At 45.0% G+C, this 20,237-nt stretch overlaps 1 protein-coding gene across 1 annotated transcript in view; it reads right to left on the bottom strand.

Annotated features, from left to right (window-relative positions):
- Positions 1-4,773, bottom strand: part of LTV1 (LTV1 ribosome biogenesis factor) — a 224,806-nt gene extending 220,033 nt beyond the window's left edge. Inside the window, exon 1 of the mRNA XM_069607617.1 lies at positions 4,617-4,773. Within this exon, the coding sequence (XP_069463718.1) occupies positions 4,617-4,619 (3 nt within the window). The 5' untranslated portion in view covers positions 4,620-4,773. The remainder of the gene's footprint in view (positions 1-4,616) is intronic.
- Between the last annotated feature and the right edge of the window lie 15,464 nt (positions 4,774-20,237).

The following is a 20,237-nucleotide window of genomic DNA, read 5'->3' as shown; positions in this document are numbered from 1 at the left end:
GCCGAGTGTTATACAAAGATAAAAATAGCAGGGTGCAACATTTCAAGTTCAAGGCTATTAGCCACGCATACAAATTGTACTCGCCCACACAGTACTCCACATACACGCAGTTTTTACTCCAGAAGAGTCCATTATCTCTACGAAATTGCTAGTCCCGATTGCACATTTTTGAGGCCCGAAAATAGGATTCTCAAAAATGAATAATATTAAAACAAAAAGGTTAGGAAATATATAAGGAGGGAGACAAAACCTTAAATACGTGCCTTAAACGTTAATGACATCACACGAGACACATTGCAGGCACCGTTATAAAAGAAAACAACTCCCCAAAGGTGCCATACCCATACCCGGTGCTGTATACAGATTTGTATATGCGAAATATACGATTGCTCGACATTAAAGATTCCGAAGTGGTGGCTATTCTAACAGTGTGGCACCTCGACTTGCAGCAATAACAGATGTTAATTATTGGCATGGAAAAAGCTAGTTAGTACGAATAACGTTATTTATTTACTTTATTTTTTTAATTTATAAAGCGCACTAGCAGCCCAGAGGCATCAAGGCCACTGGTTACAATAGGCATAGCAGTTAAGTGCAGACATTACAATACTTTCTTTTCTTGACATAGGATATTTGTGGACACAGTAAACAGACAGTGACGCCCGGTAGTAAAGGGTGATAGTAGGTTCATATGAAAAGCATGGTCTTGATCGCTTTGTGGAAGGCTAGGTGGGAGGTTATTCCTCTGAGGTGATGTGGTAGTGAGTTCCAGTGGGAGGCAGCAATGAATGGGAAGCTGGAGCCTTTGGCGCGTGTTCTGAGGACCTTAGGTACTGTGTGTACGGGGTTCTAGTTTGTTTGGCAGTGTGTGGTCTTGAGATTCTCAGAGAGATACAAGGGGGCTGTGTTGTGTAGGCATTTGTGTGCGAGGGCAAGGGTTTTGGAGATAACCCTTTCTTTGATGGGGAGCCAGTGGGCTTGTTTCCTAGCGCCGGTTATGTAGTCTCTTTTGGGAATGCCAATGGCCACCCTGAGCGCATTTTGTATAACCTGGAGTTTATCAATGTTTCTAGTGGAGGTGCCGGTAAGAGGGGCGTTACAATAATCAAGGCGGGATCCAATTATGGCTCTGGCGAAGGTTAGGGAGTTTTGCTCCGAGTGGAAGGGTCTAGCAGCGCTTAGTAGTTTGGAATGGTAGGCCGCTGCAGATGGTGCGGACTTTGCACCAAATGAAAACCCATGAAGTAAATGGATATGATGTAGGTTAAAACACCAGGCTGAAGCTCGTTCGGAAACCATGAGATCAATAGTTATCCTTTATGCCAAACATTATAATACAAAAAAATTAGACCACTGAGGGTCAGCACCTATGTGTATTGGTTTTCTCTACATCAACTTTCTTGCACTAGGAACCAATCTGGTAGCCTGGCTTACACTGACACTTGCCTACCTCACAGGGAACCATTGCTGTTACACCACTACTAAGAAAACAACACATTATAAATTACTGTATTTATAGAAACGATCGTATGTGTTTTAGGAAACTGCATACTAAACAAATTCTCATGTCATCAATTCTGTGCTCATGACGTATGTGATGTCAGTTATTGTGCCATTAGTCACAATACACTTTTGAATTAAGGATAAAAAGTGAAGCATGTGCTAATAGAACATACCCACATGGACATCTCATTATCTTTGTGGAGGTCCCTTAATGCAGGCGGTCAATGCTGAACTGGCACATTGTAATACCTACCCCAATATGCACTCCCCACCATGAATAATGAAGACGCAGATGAAAGCCTTACCACTAGCAATGTAATGTTATTGAACTGGAATTGCCAAAAGCAACTAATATGGCATCCAACCTAAACACAATAGTGAATTCATGATTTTAAAAGCGCTACTGAGAATGAGGGGTTTAAACCGAGGTCATGCAATGTACATTTGCCCAAGAAAGTAGTAAACCGTTTTTCAGAGACTGCTGCATACCCGTTAAATAAATCAGCATTTTGATGAAAGATATGCAGAGGAAAGTGAGACTGAGGTTCTGATGTTTCCACCAAGAGATGTGGACCAATTTACAACAGACAAGACCCAACCCACATGGGATATCTCACAGTGAATCCAATGTATGTCTGTCCACTCAACTCATGCCAGCACATTTGCCTAGGTCCTGTGGAGGTAAGGAACAACTCCTATCTCTGCAACAGACACTACTACTAAATCTGCATGCAGTGCAGGCTAGTGAGCACTTTACTTACTTCTAGGCACAGGCAGACAGGCTGTTAGAGAGAGCTCAGTGTCCAGGTTCCTAGATCCTGGTTGACAGTAATGATTTACCATGGCAGATGCCATCTTTCCCAGCTACTATAGCCAATCAAAGAAGCTCAGACCCAGCCTTGCACGTTTCACTGGAGGAGATGTCTTGAAAATGGGGCTCAGTGATTTAGGCCTTAACTAATGTGCACTGATGTGGGTGCAGGCCAGGCAAAAAAAAGATATGTTTAGGTGCCCGCTGGTCAAACAATAGGCCTGCTGGCTCCATGCGTTTTCCTCAACCCTCAGAACATTTTATAACACTTGGTAACTATGTGAATAAAAAGAACGAAAAAAAAATGCTCACTTTTAAACCTGCGGGTCCGGAAGAAGTGAAAAGCTCTCCTTCTCTCCACCCCTGTCCTCGAGATGGTTCTGGGGTCTTGCAAGTAAGGAAGTCCTGATCTGAAGCACTGTAGAGCAATTGTATTGAGCAAACATGCTTATTAACCAGGATCGATGAATTTGTGGAGGGGTGGGGGGGAAGTGGGAGTATCTATTCGTTGGAGAAAAAAAGCAAAACACCTTCCTAGTAGACTGGCTATGCAATTCCAAGGAAGCGCTGCCTCAAATACACTTGCGGCTAGGAAAACAATTTGTGCAAAACATGAAAGTGGGGTGATCTTTGTCTAAGGCGGGTGGTCTGTGGTGACCCTCTCTCTACATGTGTCTGCCATACAAGGAAGCCTGAGCAGACCCTGCTTGTCAGGTTGAGAGTGAAACAACGCTGCATTTACTCACTGCAGCATCTGCAAAATTAACTGAAAAACACACTTGGCAGTAGCCGCTTGCCCCCATACAGTAAACCCATAGGAACAAGATGGCGTTCACAACGTTTACACCGATGTACCATCACATCTCTACTAGTAACTGCCCGCTGGTACATTTTTGGTCGCTAGAGACTGGCTATTCATCCCTTTTCGCTCCATTACATATCCTTTTTACACTCATTGTGGTTATTGCGTTTTCTGCCCCTGCTTCGTTATGGGAAACGAAGCAGGGGGAGAAAAGGCAATAATTAACCAGTGCTACATATTCTATTCTTGCATTTGCTCTGTTCTTTCCACAGAGATGGGTTTTGTGCAGTGTTCTTCCCTTTTAGTTGTTCTTGCAGGTGGTGTATATTTAATTATATCTACAGACATATTTGTATATAACCTTGATTGGGCATTCCCTTTATTTTGGACTGTTATACTTTGCTGTTTGGGTTCCTACTGAATCACATTCACACACACTTCGAGAGTTTAGCCTTTCCCGGCTCACATTACAACAAAAGATAAAAGAGGTATAGCTCTTAACTCTGTCTGTTTTAGCGTTGTGATTTGGATCACCGTTCACAGACGTGTGAAATCTAAATAGGGGGGTTAGTCATTTCTAGCCCCTATACGCCTGTAAAGCCGAAATCATTTCATCACACCCATCATTTATTTGACTTGTCTGTGAGACAACCAGTGCTCATAAATGAACCTGTAAACGAAAACTTTTATTTGAAAACAAACACTGCTCAGTTTTAGAGGAGAAAATGGCACAATAGTGAATACACGTGTTCCAAAGGAAATACAGTAAACTATATGCATTCAAACATTGGAAATGCAACTATTTCTACAAAACGGAAAACCAAATGTAAGGAAGTTGATTACACAAACAATACTCCTACATAATAACTGCTACTTTGAAAAGAAAAGGAGACCACTTGTGCAAAAAGCTTGGCCCCAGCTTATAGGACTACAGACAGTAGCAGAAACCTGCAACTTAACTCACTTGAATTGTCTTTCCCTGTCTGATGCACACAAGGGCCTCTAAGAAATGAAATAACCAAAACAACAAAATAGAGCCAGCAAGGGAAGTGCAATCAGCTCCAGCTGCCCGTTTAATTCGGCGTCCTGCCCAGGCACATCGAGGCTGCCCTGCACCAAACCAAAACGCTCGCTTCACACTGTGTTCATGGCGCAAAGCCCGGGGCAAATTACCCCTCCGTTCCAAATGTTACGGCCCTAGTTTTGGAGATCCCGCACCCCGATTTTGGAGACCTCCGCCCCTAGCCCGACGTAAACTGGGGAAGCCACTGTCAGATGATATGGGCGTTTGATGGCTGTTCCCCTAAACATGTTTTTATGAAGTAGTCAATTGGCCATAATGTTGTCAATAAATATACCATACCATGCGCCTCTTCCTCGGCACATCCAGCTAACATGCTAGCGCTGTGACTAATTGATATGTTCTTATTTACCGAGGCCAGTGGTAGCACTTGGGAAAACTAACGAGGACTACTGCTGATCAAAGGGTATGTTTCTCACCATGATAATGAATGACGCAGGTAATCACAATCACCCGGCGATAATGTCACCCACACACCACAGGTGTCCTAGTAATGAAGACACCTCACTCCTTCTTAACTTCACCCTCGCCTCGTGTGGTAGGTAGCGTGCTAGTGTTCAGTTCCAGTTAGAGAAACGCACCCTAGCAACGCGTCCTTCCTTATCACATGACTTTCGGTACGTTACGTATGTTGCCGTGTACGTTCAACGTCTACACCATTCTGTTAGTTCCTGTAAAAGTGGGTTTAGATGATTTTTGAGCTATGTTTCGCAGTGGAGGAAATCATATGAACCACAACTAAAACAATTTTCTGTTACTTCATACATTTGTACATACACTTTCTGCCACCGTTCTATGACCGAAAACAGGTAGGATTTTATTTAAAAGTTTCAAAATTAGCCTAATGATGATATCACATCATCGTGACCCTGATCACAAGAAACGTCTAACTTGCATAACCCGCCATTCACTCGCACAAACACACCCCCTTGGGACTTGTTTGCCCTAGCGTTGTGCTTTTAGGGGTTCTACAATATTATTACTAAGCAGTTTACTGAAAAATAATGGCATGATTGCACCTCAAAAACCAGCTTCTAGTGTAAGGAAAATACCTTAACCAGGTAGTGACTTCCGGCATTTGGGTTATAGGCAAACGTGTGTCCTGGCATCTGTTCCCTGCACTCCTTTCCTGTTCAAAATAAGCATTAGCAAACCAAACAATGTTGTCCCTTGTTCAGGCGTTTGTCAGGCACGACCATAATGTACCCAGGTTTGAACAGCATTTTCCAGCTGTTGACGTCTTACAGAGGATAGTACTATTACGACAGTGCCTATCACTTGGCTAAAGAAAAGCCCAAAAGGATGGCTTTGCCAAAGCATGTTTAAAAAAAAAACTGTTTAGAAGTACACAATTGAAATGAAACAGAAGAAAAAGAATGGATGCAACCTATTGTTTTGTGATATAAAGTGTGAGGAAGTGCATTTATTGCACAAGACTGCAGCATACATGCCAGCATTTCAACCCACCTGTGCAGGAGATTACATCAGAAAAATCGGGAGCCAAAGATTTTCCCATAGGGATGCATTGGGCAAATATTTATTTTAGGCGGGAGAACGTGAAAAATAGCATTATTTTTCACGGAAAAATCTTGAGTCTCCCGCCTAAATCAGGAAGGTTGGCATGTATGCTGCACGGTGATGGGATTTAGCTTAGCTGGTGTTTCCCTGGTGCTTACTATGGAGCTTGTGCATACGTGGAGAGCTACTGGAGTCCTTTGTCTATTTTCACTGGTCATGTTACACGCTACGACCAGCACAGGAAGGAACTGCATATAATCTCCCTTGCGTGAAGCGCTATTATTGCTCTCATTACTTACCTATAATTTTCGATATTCCTAGTCCTACTCTTCCTCGTTACATTACTTACCTCATGAGGCCTCTGACAGAGGACCTTCTTTTATTTCTTTTTATTCCTATAACTCCTCCCCCACACCCACTTCACTTAGTTTCATATTACCAAGCCGTAGCATGGGACCTTCCCCGCAGGGAGGGTGACGAGGGCTGTCAGTACTGTGACGAGGAAGAGTGGACGTGGAGGTAATGCACAAGACTGAGGAGGTTGGATTGAGCTTAGCTGGTGTTTCCCTGGTGCCTACGTGGAGCTAGTGCGTATGGAGAGAACTACATGGAGTCCCTTTATCTATTTTCACGGGTCACGTCCCGCTCTACGACCAACACAGGAAGGAACTGCATATAATCTCTGTCCCTCGTGGCAGCCAGTGCAGTTATTGTAGTTGCTGAGCTTACCACCACTAAGTGGCTTATACTGAGGGCAGTTTCTAGCCAACTTGGTCCCCGGGGCGAAAGACCAGAATGCCTGCACCATCCCCAACACCCCCCCGCCCCACCGACTGGCACATGTTGCTCCCAAACTACACCTCTGTCTCATGCGACAAAACGCCTCCTCAATATGAATAAATAATTGCTATATAAAGGAAGCTGGTTTCATTACAATGTAATGCAAGTACTTTACAGAAGAGTACTAATGTGAAAACACAGCTGTTGCTGCCCAAGTAAATAGTTTTTCTCTCACCTGCTCTTGGGGAAGGCCTTGCCTGAATGCAGTTTCAAACTGTCCGTACTGGCACACTGCGGTGTGACCAGCCTACCAGAGTCTGAGGACCCACTGGCCCTGTGTTGAAGCAGTTGTTTGCGTACCACCTCACTTCTATTTTGCAAGGGGCAATATTAGACTAACCATATGAATTATTTTCTGATGGAAGGATGTTATTCCAATATGGACAGTCTGGTACACTCTTATTGTACTCTTTTAGAGTGCGAAAGCGACAGTTAGCACCATTGAGGGTTCCGGTATGCGTTGCATTAAATCACAGAGCATTTCAGGACTATAACAGAGATCTCTATATTGGATAAATAAGTCTCTGATAAAAAGATTGCATGTGTGAATCTCCAAATTCATAACAGATGCATGGCTTTGTGCTCACATCACTGTTCACAACACTCACCCTAACATTAAAATGTTTGTAACCATGAACCACCATACATACTCCTTTGGACAGCTTAAGTTTTTGGATGCAAGTAAAAAATGGCTGCAGCATCAGCCACGCTAATGGGTACAAGGGCTCTTTTGCTTCTTGTTTCTGAAGAATTTTAGATGAGGAAGGGCTGGGACTAAGTGTGAGCATGCCCAACCCCAATACAGAAACATATTCTATAGACGGGACAGGATACCATAGAAGAGAGACCCAATAGACTATGCACAGAACGGATTGTACCTCTTACACACTTTAGCCTGACCAGTAATAAGCTCATGTAGCATTATAAACAAAACCGGCTTCTAATGTATGGTAAAGGGTCCACAGTTTCTCAGCCACTATCTCCCCACTATTACGCAGGCCTCAGGGGTTATTTATGCAAAAAAGAGCAGGCAGATGCATTATCAACAGAGCTGGCATAAGCGTCTCTTATTTGTGCTGGCCTGCAGCTAGTAAAAATCATAGGGCCTCATTACGACCATGGCGGTCTGTGAACTATGGTACCGGTAAGCATGCCGGTACCGTAGTTCCCAGACCGCCATACTACAGACTGTGCTCACGGGTGCCTGACAGCCCGTCAGGTTTTTCCTGGCGGCTGACCGGCACCCGCGAGCACAGCACATCGAATGCACCGGCAGAACTCTGCATGTGCCGGTGCATCCGATGTCCCCATCCCCATTCAGCCCTATGGGGGAGAATGGGGATGAGAAGGCCCTTGCATCCGGCACCTGAAAATGGGCAAGGCCCGGGGCCGCCTAACTCGGTATGACCCGGTTCTTGCCCATTCACGGGTGCCGGAAAAAATGCAACTCCGGCGGCAGTAGTGCCATTTTTAACGGCACGGCTACTGCCAGAGTTGTAATGAGGCCCATAGTGTGGCAGTGTAGAAAGGGTGTTTGGCCTAGTGGATGTACAATTTGAGGCAACTTCTTTGATTGCGTGAGTATGGCATGGTTGTCAGATCTACTTTCCATCTCTGGAGCGAGTAGCTGTGGCTCGCACTTTACAAGACTAATTGCATGCCTGGAGGTCATGCCTGCTGCCTTGCACTCCTGCACAGAGGTACGAGGTCCATTGAGATGATGGCACAATCCCACCATCTTGGTTGAATTTGAACGAGGAAAATGAAAATAATTTGTAATTTGCATTATAAAATCCTGTAATACGGACGTCGCCGCGCTGCCTGGCACCTTATTCTGTGCCCAAGAGCAATCTCTGTGACCAGGCATGTGGGGAAGATTTCAAGTGCTGTCCCTTTGTTTGCCTTCCTCTCTGCAATTTCAATATGGCCGGCGTCTTGGATGGGCTGTAGAGGCCGCCTCCAGTGCCTCCCAACTTGGCTCCTGCAAGTTCATTGGCCAACCGGTGACAGGCAGGCTTTAGCCGGCCTACTTTCTAAGGCCCTGTCTGTTCCCCTCTCTTTTCGCCTGGCACTGTGAGTCCTCTTCTACATCCCCCCACGTGCACATGGAGGCTGAGGAGAACTCCACACATTCTGGACACACTATAATCAATGGAGCATCCAACATTTCTCTCAAGGTTAGTTCCCTCAACTAACTTCATCGATCCTCTTCCTCTACACCAGGGACTGTCCTCCCTCTCAACTCCTTCTCGCCTGTACTCCCACTAATCCAGCTGTGCCCAGTTGCTGCATTGTTTTTAACTTGTCCTGCTGAAATCGAATGAAGCTGTGCCCAGTTGCTGCATTGTATTTTCACCTTGTCCTGCTGAAATCGAATCTGGCTTTGCCTTGTGACTGCTTCGTGTCTTCATTCGCTGGTGCGCTACCCTCTGTCACCCCTCTTCCTTGTGCCCCCACCACACCCCCTTCCTCTAGTGCATCAGTTCTTCCGACTGATGAGTGTCTCCCCCCCTCCACTGCAGCCAACAATGTCACTATTTATCTCTCCAACTGCTGCACTATCTCCTATCCTTCTCCTATCACTAAAACTGGCTGGAAGAAACTTAAAAAGGACATACTGGGCTCCAACCCTGGCCTTCCTATTGCAGACACCTATGTCACGGCTTCTGCCAGAGAGAGACTCACTGACATCCTCTTCTTCATTAACGCAGCTGACGTATGGACTTGCTACATGGTCGCCTTTCTCTCTCCTGTGGCCTCTTCTCCCATTAATGGGTGCACTCGCTGGGAGGTTCTCCTTGACATCTTTGCCATTTCCAGAGTCATTAATGTTTATCTCAATGGCACAATCATGGTTCAGGGTCCTCAAGCCAACCTTCTTCTCTTTGACAGGCTCCTCCCTCGCCTCTCTAACCTCACTTCTCCCTCCAACCAGGCTCCCTTGCTTTCTGTGCCCTCCTCCTCCTCTGCACAGGCTCCCTTGGCTTCTGTGCTTTCTTTCTCCTCTGCACAGGTGCCCCTGCCTTGCCATACTCTCCCAGCTCCCTTGTTGGCCTTGGCTCCCTCGCCATCCTCCACTATCCCCCTGTCCCTCTTACCACCCTTTGGGGGGGGGCACTGTCCCCACTGCCCCCCCCAAGGAAGACCTTCAAAGATGGTAGCTGCCCCACATTGCCACTCTCAATAATCGCTCTACCGTCTGTTAAGATGGAATTCTGAACTCTGACCTGGTGGGCAAAGGTTCAGAAGCCCAGCTTAGTTTCTTGGAACACGGTAACCTTCTGGGCAAGCCAGACCAATCAAGGTAGCATTTGCAGCAGTCAAGACTAGTTCTCGGGAGGGGAGACGGTGATCAAAAGCCCACAGTGAGCACACACAGTCAAGGTCACTACAAATTACTCTGTCAGGTGTATATAAACAATACATATACATTTATTAAAGGCCTTTTAAATCAAACACAAGCAAAGATCAGCTGTAATACAAACCAACACAACACTAGTATAAAACAAATGGCTTAAAGGAATGGCACACAGTGAGGGTCACAACCTGTAAGGAAAGGGCGCAAACAGTGCAAATATACTTTAGGCAGTCCTTCACTTTATCAACCCTAACTGAGAGGCAGTGCAATCCCTAAGAAGAGTGGAGCCTTGCGCTCAAAAGTACTTTCGATGTAGACACACGATCGTGTGGTAGAGCGAAAACAGGGTCTCTTGCAGGGGCTGTAGCAGCTTAGGAAGGTGGCTGAGGCAGTGAAGAATAAGTTCCCACTGTCCGAGGAGGGTCTCCCCAATAGGGAAGAACAGGATCCAAGAGTTGGGAATAGCTCAGTAGCAAAGGCTACCTCAATAAAGAAGAGTGCAAGGGGACACTTGTGCGTAAAAATTGATGGATCCACCAGGGGCCACCGGTAAGGGTTGCAAGTACTCACCAGCCTAAGGCGCACTCCAGACCAAATTTCGGCAGTCAAGTCCACTTTGGTTGTGAGTTCAAATGCTGCAATTGTGCGGTTCTGCAGCTTTCAGCGGCTGAGTTCCAGGAATGATTCCGTGGCTGGACAGTGGCAATTTCTCCTCTCCTGGTGAAGGGATCAGCTCGATTTCACTGCAGCTCGTCTCAGGGCACAGGGGGACAAAGCAGCAGGGCACCCACAAAGTTAGTCACCACGGATGGGCGACATGGTGACCGCATGCACTTGCGTTCAGGTGTACTCTCCTAATTACAGACCTAGGGCGCTTAGGTTTACAAAACCTGGCTGGAGAGTGCCTTGTACCCAATGCTTACGATCTCCAAAGTCTCAAGTGTCAACTCGAGACAGCAGCAGTTACAGAGCAAAGATCCTACGCAAGCTGGTCAGTTCACTGGTTGGCCCAGGAACAATTCCGAAAAAGGTCACATGCAGGTTAAGGTGGAGGTGCTGTGAATAGTTGGTCCCACTATTCAAATGGGTCGAAGTGCCTTTGCAGACCTAAGTTCGATCAGAAGCAGGAGGTCCTGCGGGACAACAGCGGGCTCAGGATGCTAAACCTTCCAGTGGTTCACAAGCGGGTCCTTGACTTGGCTTCTTAGTTTCAAAATGCTTGGATCCTATCCTAGGATCGTTGTGAACTCAAGGGATTGACCTGGTATGGGTGTTTGAGCCCTTCTCTTATTGTCATGATCCCTGTCCCTAGCCCCCTTCGGCAAAACACTGGAGCCAGGCCACGATCCCCCACATGGACCTTAAGGGCCTCCCCATCTCATCGGAGACCCCACCTGGAGTCAGACCTGGCGCCTGTGGCGCAAGGCTCATACATGATGCAGAAGACTAACTTGGAACTGGACTTGGTATTGCACTTTGGGCAATATGGATGCCCCCACATAACTCAGTTCCATGAACTGAGTTATGTGGTCTAGCTTTTTGGGTGTGGTTCGACCTAGGGATGCCTGGGATACCTGGAGGCTATGTAAACCATGCCCGGGCAGAGAAACACACTTTGCGTTACTCTGCGCCTGCAGCGTGACACTCACCGTGTTCAGATCGGTCTCCTGAAGGCCTTCGCCTTTCCCCCGCGCCCCGCGCACCTGAAAGAACAAGAACAGCATTAACACCACACTCACCAAGGAGAATCCTGCTTCCATCCATCGTTCCTCCGGCCCTGTGGACAGCATTTCCGCGGCGTCCTCGCCATTCCAGAACGCTGCAACCTGGGAAGAAAAGGAACAAAGAGAAAATACATTAGTAAGCATTCTCGTATCCCGATTCACTAAAACAGCAAGAAGAATCAAACAATTACCTGAACTCGAGTCGCTCTTGGTAACTTCAGCTCCGGAGCACGGTGGTCAGTCATCATTTCGAAAAAAAAAAATCTAAAGACAATAATGTCGAAACAAGAATATCGAAAAAAAAATATCAATTTCTTTTTTTTATTATATATTTATTTTGGGGTCTGGGAATAAAAAAAAAATGGGTAAAACAAAACATTTTTTAAAAAAAGGGTTGGGGGAACTCCCCCATTTCGAATAAAAAACAATTAAAAAAGAATGCAACTTTTTTTTTTCCGATATTTTTTTTTGATATTTTTTTAGATCTGATTTTTGTTTTCGAAATTATCACTATAAACCCCGGAGCACGCCATCGACCTTACTCACCGCATCTTATCCTCTCAGTCGGCAGCCGTACTGGGACATTGCAGCGGCCTGCAAGGGACAAAGAGACATAGGTCAGCATAAGAAGAAGCGAACATCGCCGCGCATCGCGCTTTCACTCACCGTTCATCGCTCGGCTTCCTTAAGCAGCACAACACCCTCACCGACCCCTTCCAACACCTAAGAGAGAAAGAGGAGACATCATTAAGGGGCAAGAGACAAGAAAAGGGAGTTCACCGAGAATCAACAAAACTATCTTGTCGGGCTGGAGTTACAACAAGCCCAGACTCATTGGGCCCGCACCAGTGGAGCAACTAGGTCGAGAAGTGCCCACAGAGCAGGACGGAGAGCACACTAAACAAGAAAACAAGGTGAGCAGAGGACATAGGGGAAGGTTTGGTCCTGAAGGGAAGTGGGGGTCAAACAACCAGAGACTATAAAGCTAAATCTGGAAATCCTGTATTTCAGACCGAGTCCCCATTCGAACAGATTCCAGGGAAGGGTTCGAGATCGTGAATGGTCCAAGCAGGCTGAGTGGCGTCTCCGTGGATATCAGATGAGCGTTATACTTATCCAGAATCTCCTTCACGACAAAATGAAGAGGACCCAATGAGAGACCTGCTCACATACAGCCATGCCAGACTGTAATGCTTATGTGCTACCACAACATGGCGCCGGTCCGTAGCCATTTTCGGACACCCGCTTTTCATCTGATGAATAACACATAGGTCGTTGGCAGGCTTTACAAGCTCAGAAGAACACGCAGACAACTTGGTAGCGAGGGCAAAGCAAGGTGACACAAATATTAGCGAATGAGCTCACTGCAGGGAATAATTATGATATTGTCCACTGAAGGACGAACTGGAAAGGGAGTCGGAGCGCATAGCAGGTGCAGTGATAAGGGGTCCTGGAAATGTCTGCGAGGAGAAGAGAGCTGCGTTTTTCCACTTCTGACTGTTTTTTTCCACTCTTTGCCACCTTCACTTATGCTCTGCTCTTCGGCTGAGGGCAGCTGTAACGAGGAGAGGCGGGGAAAATACCCCATAAGAATAAAGAGGCTTGTAAGCAGGAGAGCACTCAGAACTTGGTAGTCTCGCTGGAAGGGAGGATGCTCAGTTCCAGACCCCGTTATTGTGCGTGATCTCTTGTGCCTACCTGCTGTGGGACTAAGCAGTGTTGCAGAGGCTAAGATGAAGGTGTCTCCAATAACAGCGCTGACAGTGAGGTGTATTCTTGAAAGTGAGGTGTATTCTATATTATATCCACATATAACTAACCTGTTGATTTAGTTTTATATTCCTATTCATGAGTGTGCAAGCATATAAACAATATAGAAACCTATAAACGTGTGTATGGTATAATAAACGGCCTGTAACAAGCATTTTATTTTCTTTCATCATTGGTTATTATGAGTCTTATTTTTTGCCTCTCTGAGTCCAATTGTTTATTGTGCAAGATTGGCCGGGAACTGATAAGTCTAAGGTGTTCCCCAAAAAGGACCAGGGGAGAGCAGAACACAGACGTGGCCTAATCACAGACCACGGTGGTCCCAGTTACTCCCAGGACACCAGATTCTCTGGCACCCAGGATGTGTATTGGAACTAGACAGTCCAGCCCACATCCTGGAGGCACACACACACAGTATGCAGAAGCCTGCGAAACCTTTGGTTTGGTGGGGATCTGCATGACCAAGTAAGGGTTTTTCTGGTCTGCTCGACCTGGGGAAGGCAAAGAGACAAGATGGCCAAAGGAAAGAACAAAGGACCTCGTGGAATGGCCATTTTGGGGCCAAGCCACTGTCCTGGTCCGAACGCGGTAACCGCGATATGAACCAAAAGAAAGGGTTAAAAATATATGAATAATAACAGCAGCCACCAGCTCTGTCCAAGGCCCATTTGTACTACTACCGAAAAAAATCCTTTGAGGGTCTATAGGGCCTTAAAGATTAAAGAAAGATCCCAGCGCACTGTACTGTAAGGTACTTTGTTCACTGGTAACATGTTGCTAAAAACTAGCAACAAAGTAAAGGACTAAGAGAAACAAAGTCTCCCAGTACTGACTGTCTTTAAGGGCATGTCAGTTTCCCCAAAACAAAGTGGTGAAAACCCAGCGGAGTGCAGCAGAAGGCTGTGCTCCGCTGACAAATGTCAGGCTAGGATGGTCATACAACAGCAAAAATTTGGGCGGTTCACCGCTGGAGGGAAAATTAAACATAAATGGAAATCTTTCCTAACACTGTCAAACACTTGTCTGACATCTGCAACCTCCTCGAAATCATGGATCTTGATGTGCTTGCCATCACAGAGACATGGTTCTAGGATAGCGCCAACATACACCAGTTGGACCAACAAGGGTCTCATACCAGAGTGTTCCCTTATTAGTTATATTTACACATTGAAGGACTCAGGTTATCAGGTTAATCAATTTATATGGGCTTTTTGGTATTATCTAAAATGTTGATTCTGTTTTTGGTATGCCCTTTTCTCAGAATCTGGAGCTCAATCGTTAAAACTGCTTCACAGATTAAACTTTTCCAAATTTTATTCCGTTTCTCTGTCCACAGGATTTCAAATTTCTGCTGCGCTCTATTCTCTATAAAGCTAGCCTCAAGGATACTTCATCTGCTTGCATTTCTCTGCATATTTACACATGTGAAATAACTCGATATCTTCATTATTTCTGTAGCATAAGTTTCTTCATCTTGATCCCAAGATGTCACGTATCTTTGATACTTTCTTGATGCCTTTATAGAATTACCTGCCTTCTCTGGTCTGTGCATCTCTTCTCTATACGTCAGTTTTGCTCTGTAGGACGTCATTATTTCTCTTCATTTATTCAATTGTACTGCTTTCTTCCGCACTATCCATCGGACAGCCATCATACTGTCTCATATGGGGGTATGGTTGCCTTAATGGGAACCTTGCTTCCAGGATTCTCCTTGGTATCTGTAATTCAAATGGCTTTGTTCATGCGTCATAGTCTGATTTCCAGCAGATAGGTAATATGGGCGAAGTGATTGAGGTGGGGGCACTTAGCTCCTTCTCTACACTCCCCCCTCTGGGCGATTCGTCCATCAATCTCCCATCATCCTTCACATCTAGACATTCTTGTCTAAAGAAATGTTTCTTTGGGATCCATATCTTTATGACTCCTTTCAGGCATCCAGCTGATTTCACATGCTCATCCTTGTTCCAAGTCATGAGCATGCACTGCCCACTTGGACTACAATAGATCAATTTTCCCACATACGCCTTATGGTTCTTTGGATACAGGAACTTCGGTCCTGCAGGTGCATGGATACTGGCTTTCACAAAGTCTCGTATCTCATCATCTGTTAATTCTCTGGCCTTTCATCCCGATTCAACATCAATCATGATCTTCATCCCTATGGCTTTCTTTGCCGTCTTCTTGCATTGTGTGATTATTATCTTGATCACACAGAATCCCAGCAACACTAACACGGTCAGGGCTCCAAGGAATTTGAACATGTCTGCCATCCATTGTGGAACCCAAGAAAAAAGTACTCCAAACCAGCTGTCATCGACAATGTCTTCTACTTTGTCATCTGGACGTGTAACTTCATCAGCATTTCTGTGGCCTCTGTCAGGGTGCCATTCTCGTCATCGTGAGAAGGTATGAATGTGCAACATGATTCTTCTATTTTTGCACAAACATCTACATCCATAGCTATGATCATGTTCAAGACATATCTGTTCTGAAGAGCCATCAGTCTTATGGCTCTCACCTCTTCCCTGATAGCATTGAATCCCTTTATGGTAATGTTGATTGTCTGCAGCAATTCCCATCTGGTTATTTTCAACCATTTAGTACTTTCTCCAACCTAGATTCTCGGCGTGAAGATTAGCGTGAAGATGGACGAAGTCTGGCAAAATAGTCTATGTTCATACGGGAAAGAGTCAAAGGCTTCTATTGATTTGGCAGAAAAGTAGTTATCTCTCTTCAATCGATGAACCAGCTCCACAGATCTCTTCTTCCTCAGATGAGCATCCGCATTCGGGAAACTGTAAATATTCATGTCACTTTTAGGAATTACCAACCCTGGAACATGAACATTCACCAAAGTGCATATTCCTCCACAGTCTTTGGGTAATCTCATATATGTTTTTGATCCACAAGCCCAATAATGATCCATGACCACTGCTGTTCCAAGATTCATCTTTGGTCCATCAAAGATCTGACTGTAGTTCTCATTCTCTCCGACTTTTCTTGTGCCATTATTTCTGAAGCACAACTTCGATTTTTCCAACAGTATTATCTGTAAGGATCCTCCTCTGTTTTCGACCCAGGTCAATAGTTCAGCAAGCTTCGGCCACAACGGTTTGCACCCCACCAGGACCTTTCAAACAGTTGATTAAGGGCGATCATATATCATCCAGGCTCTGCAGATAACCACTCCTCCTTCCCATCCATCTGGCGATAACACTGATCCCCAAATCTGCATATGGCCTCTGTTTTTCCAGTGTCAGATGTTTTCTTCAGTTTTTCCTGAACTCTCAAGTCTCGTGTTTACTTCCCTTCTGATTCCAGCTCCTTTCACTCCAGGCTTTTCATATCTGAGCACGTGATTCTTGATATGAGCTCTGTTTCTTGTCTTTGTATCTTGTACATAGTCATCTTCATCTGTATCTGTCCATTCAGTTGCCCATTTGAGATAGGCATCTCTACCCATAAACTGGCCTCTTGTTCTGGAGAGTTGTATGTGTGATATACAATGTGCTGTCTGGACATTTATTTCAATAGTTATGAAGATTTTAGACTTTGCCATGCTATAAGGCAGGAGTGCACATACAAAGCATTCCTCCTTCGAGGTACTCCTTCCTACTTCTTTCATATGCTGATACCAAATGTTGTTTCCCAAGTGTGCTATAATGTCCAGGTAATCATTTAGCTCATGATCATCCTCCCTAGCATTTCTTTAGGGCCTCATTTTTCTCTTATGAGCCTCTGTAATCATGTCTTGGAGTATGTCAGCATAGGTTCTTCTCACTGGACTAACCATAGAGCCATTCGCCAGTGGACTGGGTGTGTCTACTTGTATTACCCGAGTAGGAGAAAGTTCTAAAAGTTTCATCCTCTTAGCTTGATCTTTAGGCATTAAAATGTCTTGCAAAATCTCCATGTGTGACTTCCTTTTGGAAACTAACCTTGGTTCATTTATCACAGGACCAGGTGCTTTCGTGTGCATCACTAAAGTAGGAATAGTCACATAGGGTCTCGGCTGCCTAGTAGTTGCCATATGTGTATTCTTAGTTTCTTGCACAGGAGGATACACAGGCACTTTCACTTTACTTATGTCTACATAAATGACATTCGTACTGTGAGTGAGAGCAGTATCACTATGAACAAAATACAGGTATAAATTGTGCATAAACATGACCACTTAAAGCAATCATTTTTAATTCATCGCGGACGTCTGTCATGATTTTCCATGATGAAGTTGCTACTGATGCTGCCCATATTACGTTTAAGGAAGGAAAAAGTATTTTTAATAGGGACACATCATGCACTTTTTTCTGGAATCTGCGGAATCGACTCAGAAAGTTGCTCGATCAGTTTTAACAGGCTGACTATGCAATAATGTACACGAAATCCCAATATGTGCCACGAATAGGCCTCTGACCGGATAACATGAAGATTTTCTTTCAGCGTGAAACGAAAGTTCCTCACTCAGAAAATCTTTCTTTGATCATTTTCCTTGGAATTTTCACTCTGTCCTTAAGGTTCTCTCGGAGTATCCATTCACTTCGTTGATGATGTCTTTCAATGTTTCATTGAGTGCTGCATCATTTCTCAGATCTCTCAGGAAAGCTCGGATGTCGGTTTGTCTCCCAACAAGAAGTGGGTACTACTCTATCAGATAAAGAAATACTGTACTGGCTAGTCTATGGGCATTATCCAGTGACAGGGGCATTTGTGTACTTCACTCTGAACTCAGGAAGCTGAAGGATCGGCTCAATTATAGCTATAAGCAACCTTCGCACAATTGGGCCATTTTTTGTATCTTGCAAGAACAAGTGAACATTAGTAGTTCTCCCCACCAGTGCAGGTTAAGCACGTAAAATGAACACAAAAACTGCAAGAATGATCCGGAAAGCGTCGTCGTGAGGCACCACCATAGGCACCCGAGAAAGGACTTTCAATAAGACAGGAATAGGGGACCCTTTCCCTCTTCCTGATGGTGAAAAAGAAACTCAGAATTTGGCATATCCTTCTTCTCAATCAAGGTTTAAGTGTGCCTCAGTCCAATGTCAACAAGGTTTTGTGAGTCAAGAACAATTATTTTCCCTCAACCCCTTTTTAGTGACTTAAAGGAGTGTCTCGAAATAAGCCACAGTCCAAAAACTCTTTGTTTTACTCGGCAACAGCTTCTGCGTCCTTCTTCCTCGTCATAGACCTAGTCTGCACCTGCTGTGCTTCTTCTCTGATGCTCTCTTCAGATGGGGGTAAGGAGAATGCGGGCTCTCCAGTGTAGATCTGTACATCGCCAAGGAAAATCCTAGCATGTCTGCCTTGCAATTTGACTGCAGACGGCGTGACATCTTCCACAATGAAAGGGCCGTTGAAACAGGGTTTGTGCCACTTCCGAGTGAAATTGCGAATTAGAGCTGCATCTCCAGAAAACAGTTTAGGAAGACATAACTGATCGGCTCCTGTTGCTGTAGCATCTCCTTCTGTGTTGCCCTACACCCCTTTTGTTTGAGCTGAACTGAAATGACAGAGGTACTTGAAGTCATACATGTAAGATAATCGCGTAACTCCTTTCCTAACAATTCTTCTGTTGGCTGGGCATCACTTCTAGTTGTAGGTGTGAGGGGTGCCCTCATCCGCCTCCTTGTCACTATCTTGTGAGGGGATAAGATGGTGGTCTGACCATGGCTGGTTCCTCAACGCATACAATGCCAGTGGTAGACAATGCAACCATCCTTTTTTCAGGGTCTATTTTAATTGTCCTATTCTCTCTTTAAGCAGACGTTGAGTCCTGCGGGTGATATGCCGATGAGAATTTGTGCTTTATGCTAAACAACAAGCTTATTTGTTCAAAGACTTCATTGACAAAATGAGGGCCATTATCTGATCTCAATACTTCACATATTCCCCATCTAGGAAACACTTCTCGTACTAAAAACTTGGCTGCACAGGTGGCATCTGGGTGAGTACATGGTCCAGCTTTGATCCACCTTGAAAATGGACATACTATTATATATCTGTATCCACTACAGACTTACAGCATGTTGACCTAGTAAATGCTGAAAGGGACCATTAGGTCTCGGAATGACTCCTCTAATTGTGTGCAATGTGTGCCCAGCAGTAAACTTTTGACATACAATACAATTTACTATATAAAATGCACGTGTTCTACTATATTGGGAACAAACCAATCCTCTGCTATTGTTGCGGCGAGGCTCTCTCTAGTAACGTACGCAGGGTAGTGTAGCTGTTCCAACGCCACCCTTAATAAGGCTACAGGCATCACCGGTTTACCAGTGCTGTCTTGTCGCCATAATGCCTCAGAGGGGTTTAAAGAACCCCCTCTCCGCGTCCACAAGTCTTTTTCGTCTTGGGGCGCTTCCCCTTGAATTTCTCCCATTTGAGTTTTAGACAGGTTATTGTAACAATTTGGCACACTCATCACCACCATGCTTTCATTCACATCAGTCGTATCAAAAGACAGGATTACTTCTGTATATGCAATTTGTTTGGCTTCCTCATCTGCTTTTTGATTCCCACATGAAATCAAATCTGCCTGTTTAGTGTGAGCTGCGCATTTTATAACTGCAATGGCTACTAGGAGTTGTAGTGCTCTAATAAGTCTATCCAATAAGGCTGCGTACTGCACTGCAGTGGCGTTTGCTCAGAGGTAGCCCTCCTTTTCCAATGTGCCAATCCTGCATGCACCTTTGACGTCAAATAGGCAGAGTCACTGTACACTGTTACTTCCTGGTCTGCATAATTCTCAAACGCGACAATCAGCGCTACTAATTCTGCAGCTTGTGCCGAAAAGTGAGACGGTAATCGTGCACTTGATACTACTTCAA

Source organism: Ambystoma mexicanum, chromosome 4q (assembly GCF_040938575.1).
Source record: "Ambystoma mexicanum isolate Mex_15411 chromosome 4q, UKY_AmexF1_1, whole genome shotgun sequence".
Classification (NCBI taxonomy): domain Eukaryota; kingdom Metazoa; phylum Chordata; class Amphibia; order Caudata; family Ambystomatidae; genus Ambystoma; species Ambystoma mexicanum.
Note: the sequence above shows the minus strand (reverse complement) of the source record. Positions and strands in the feature narration are given on the sequence as shown.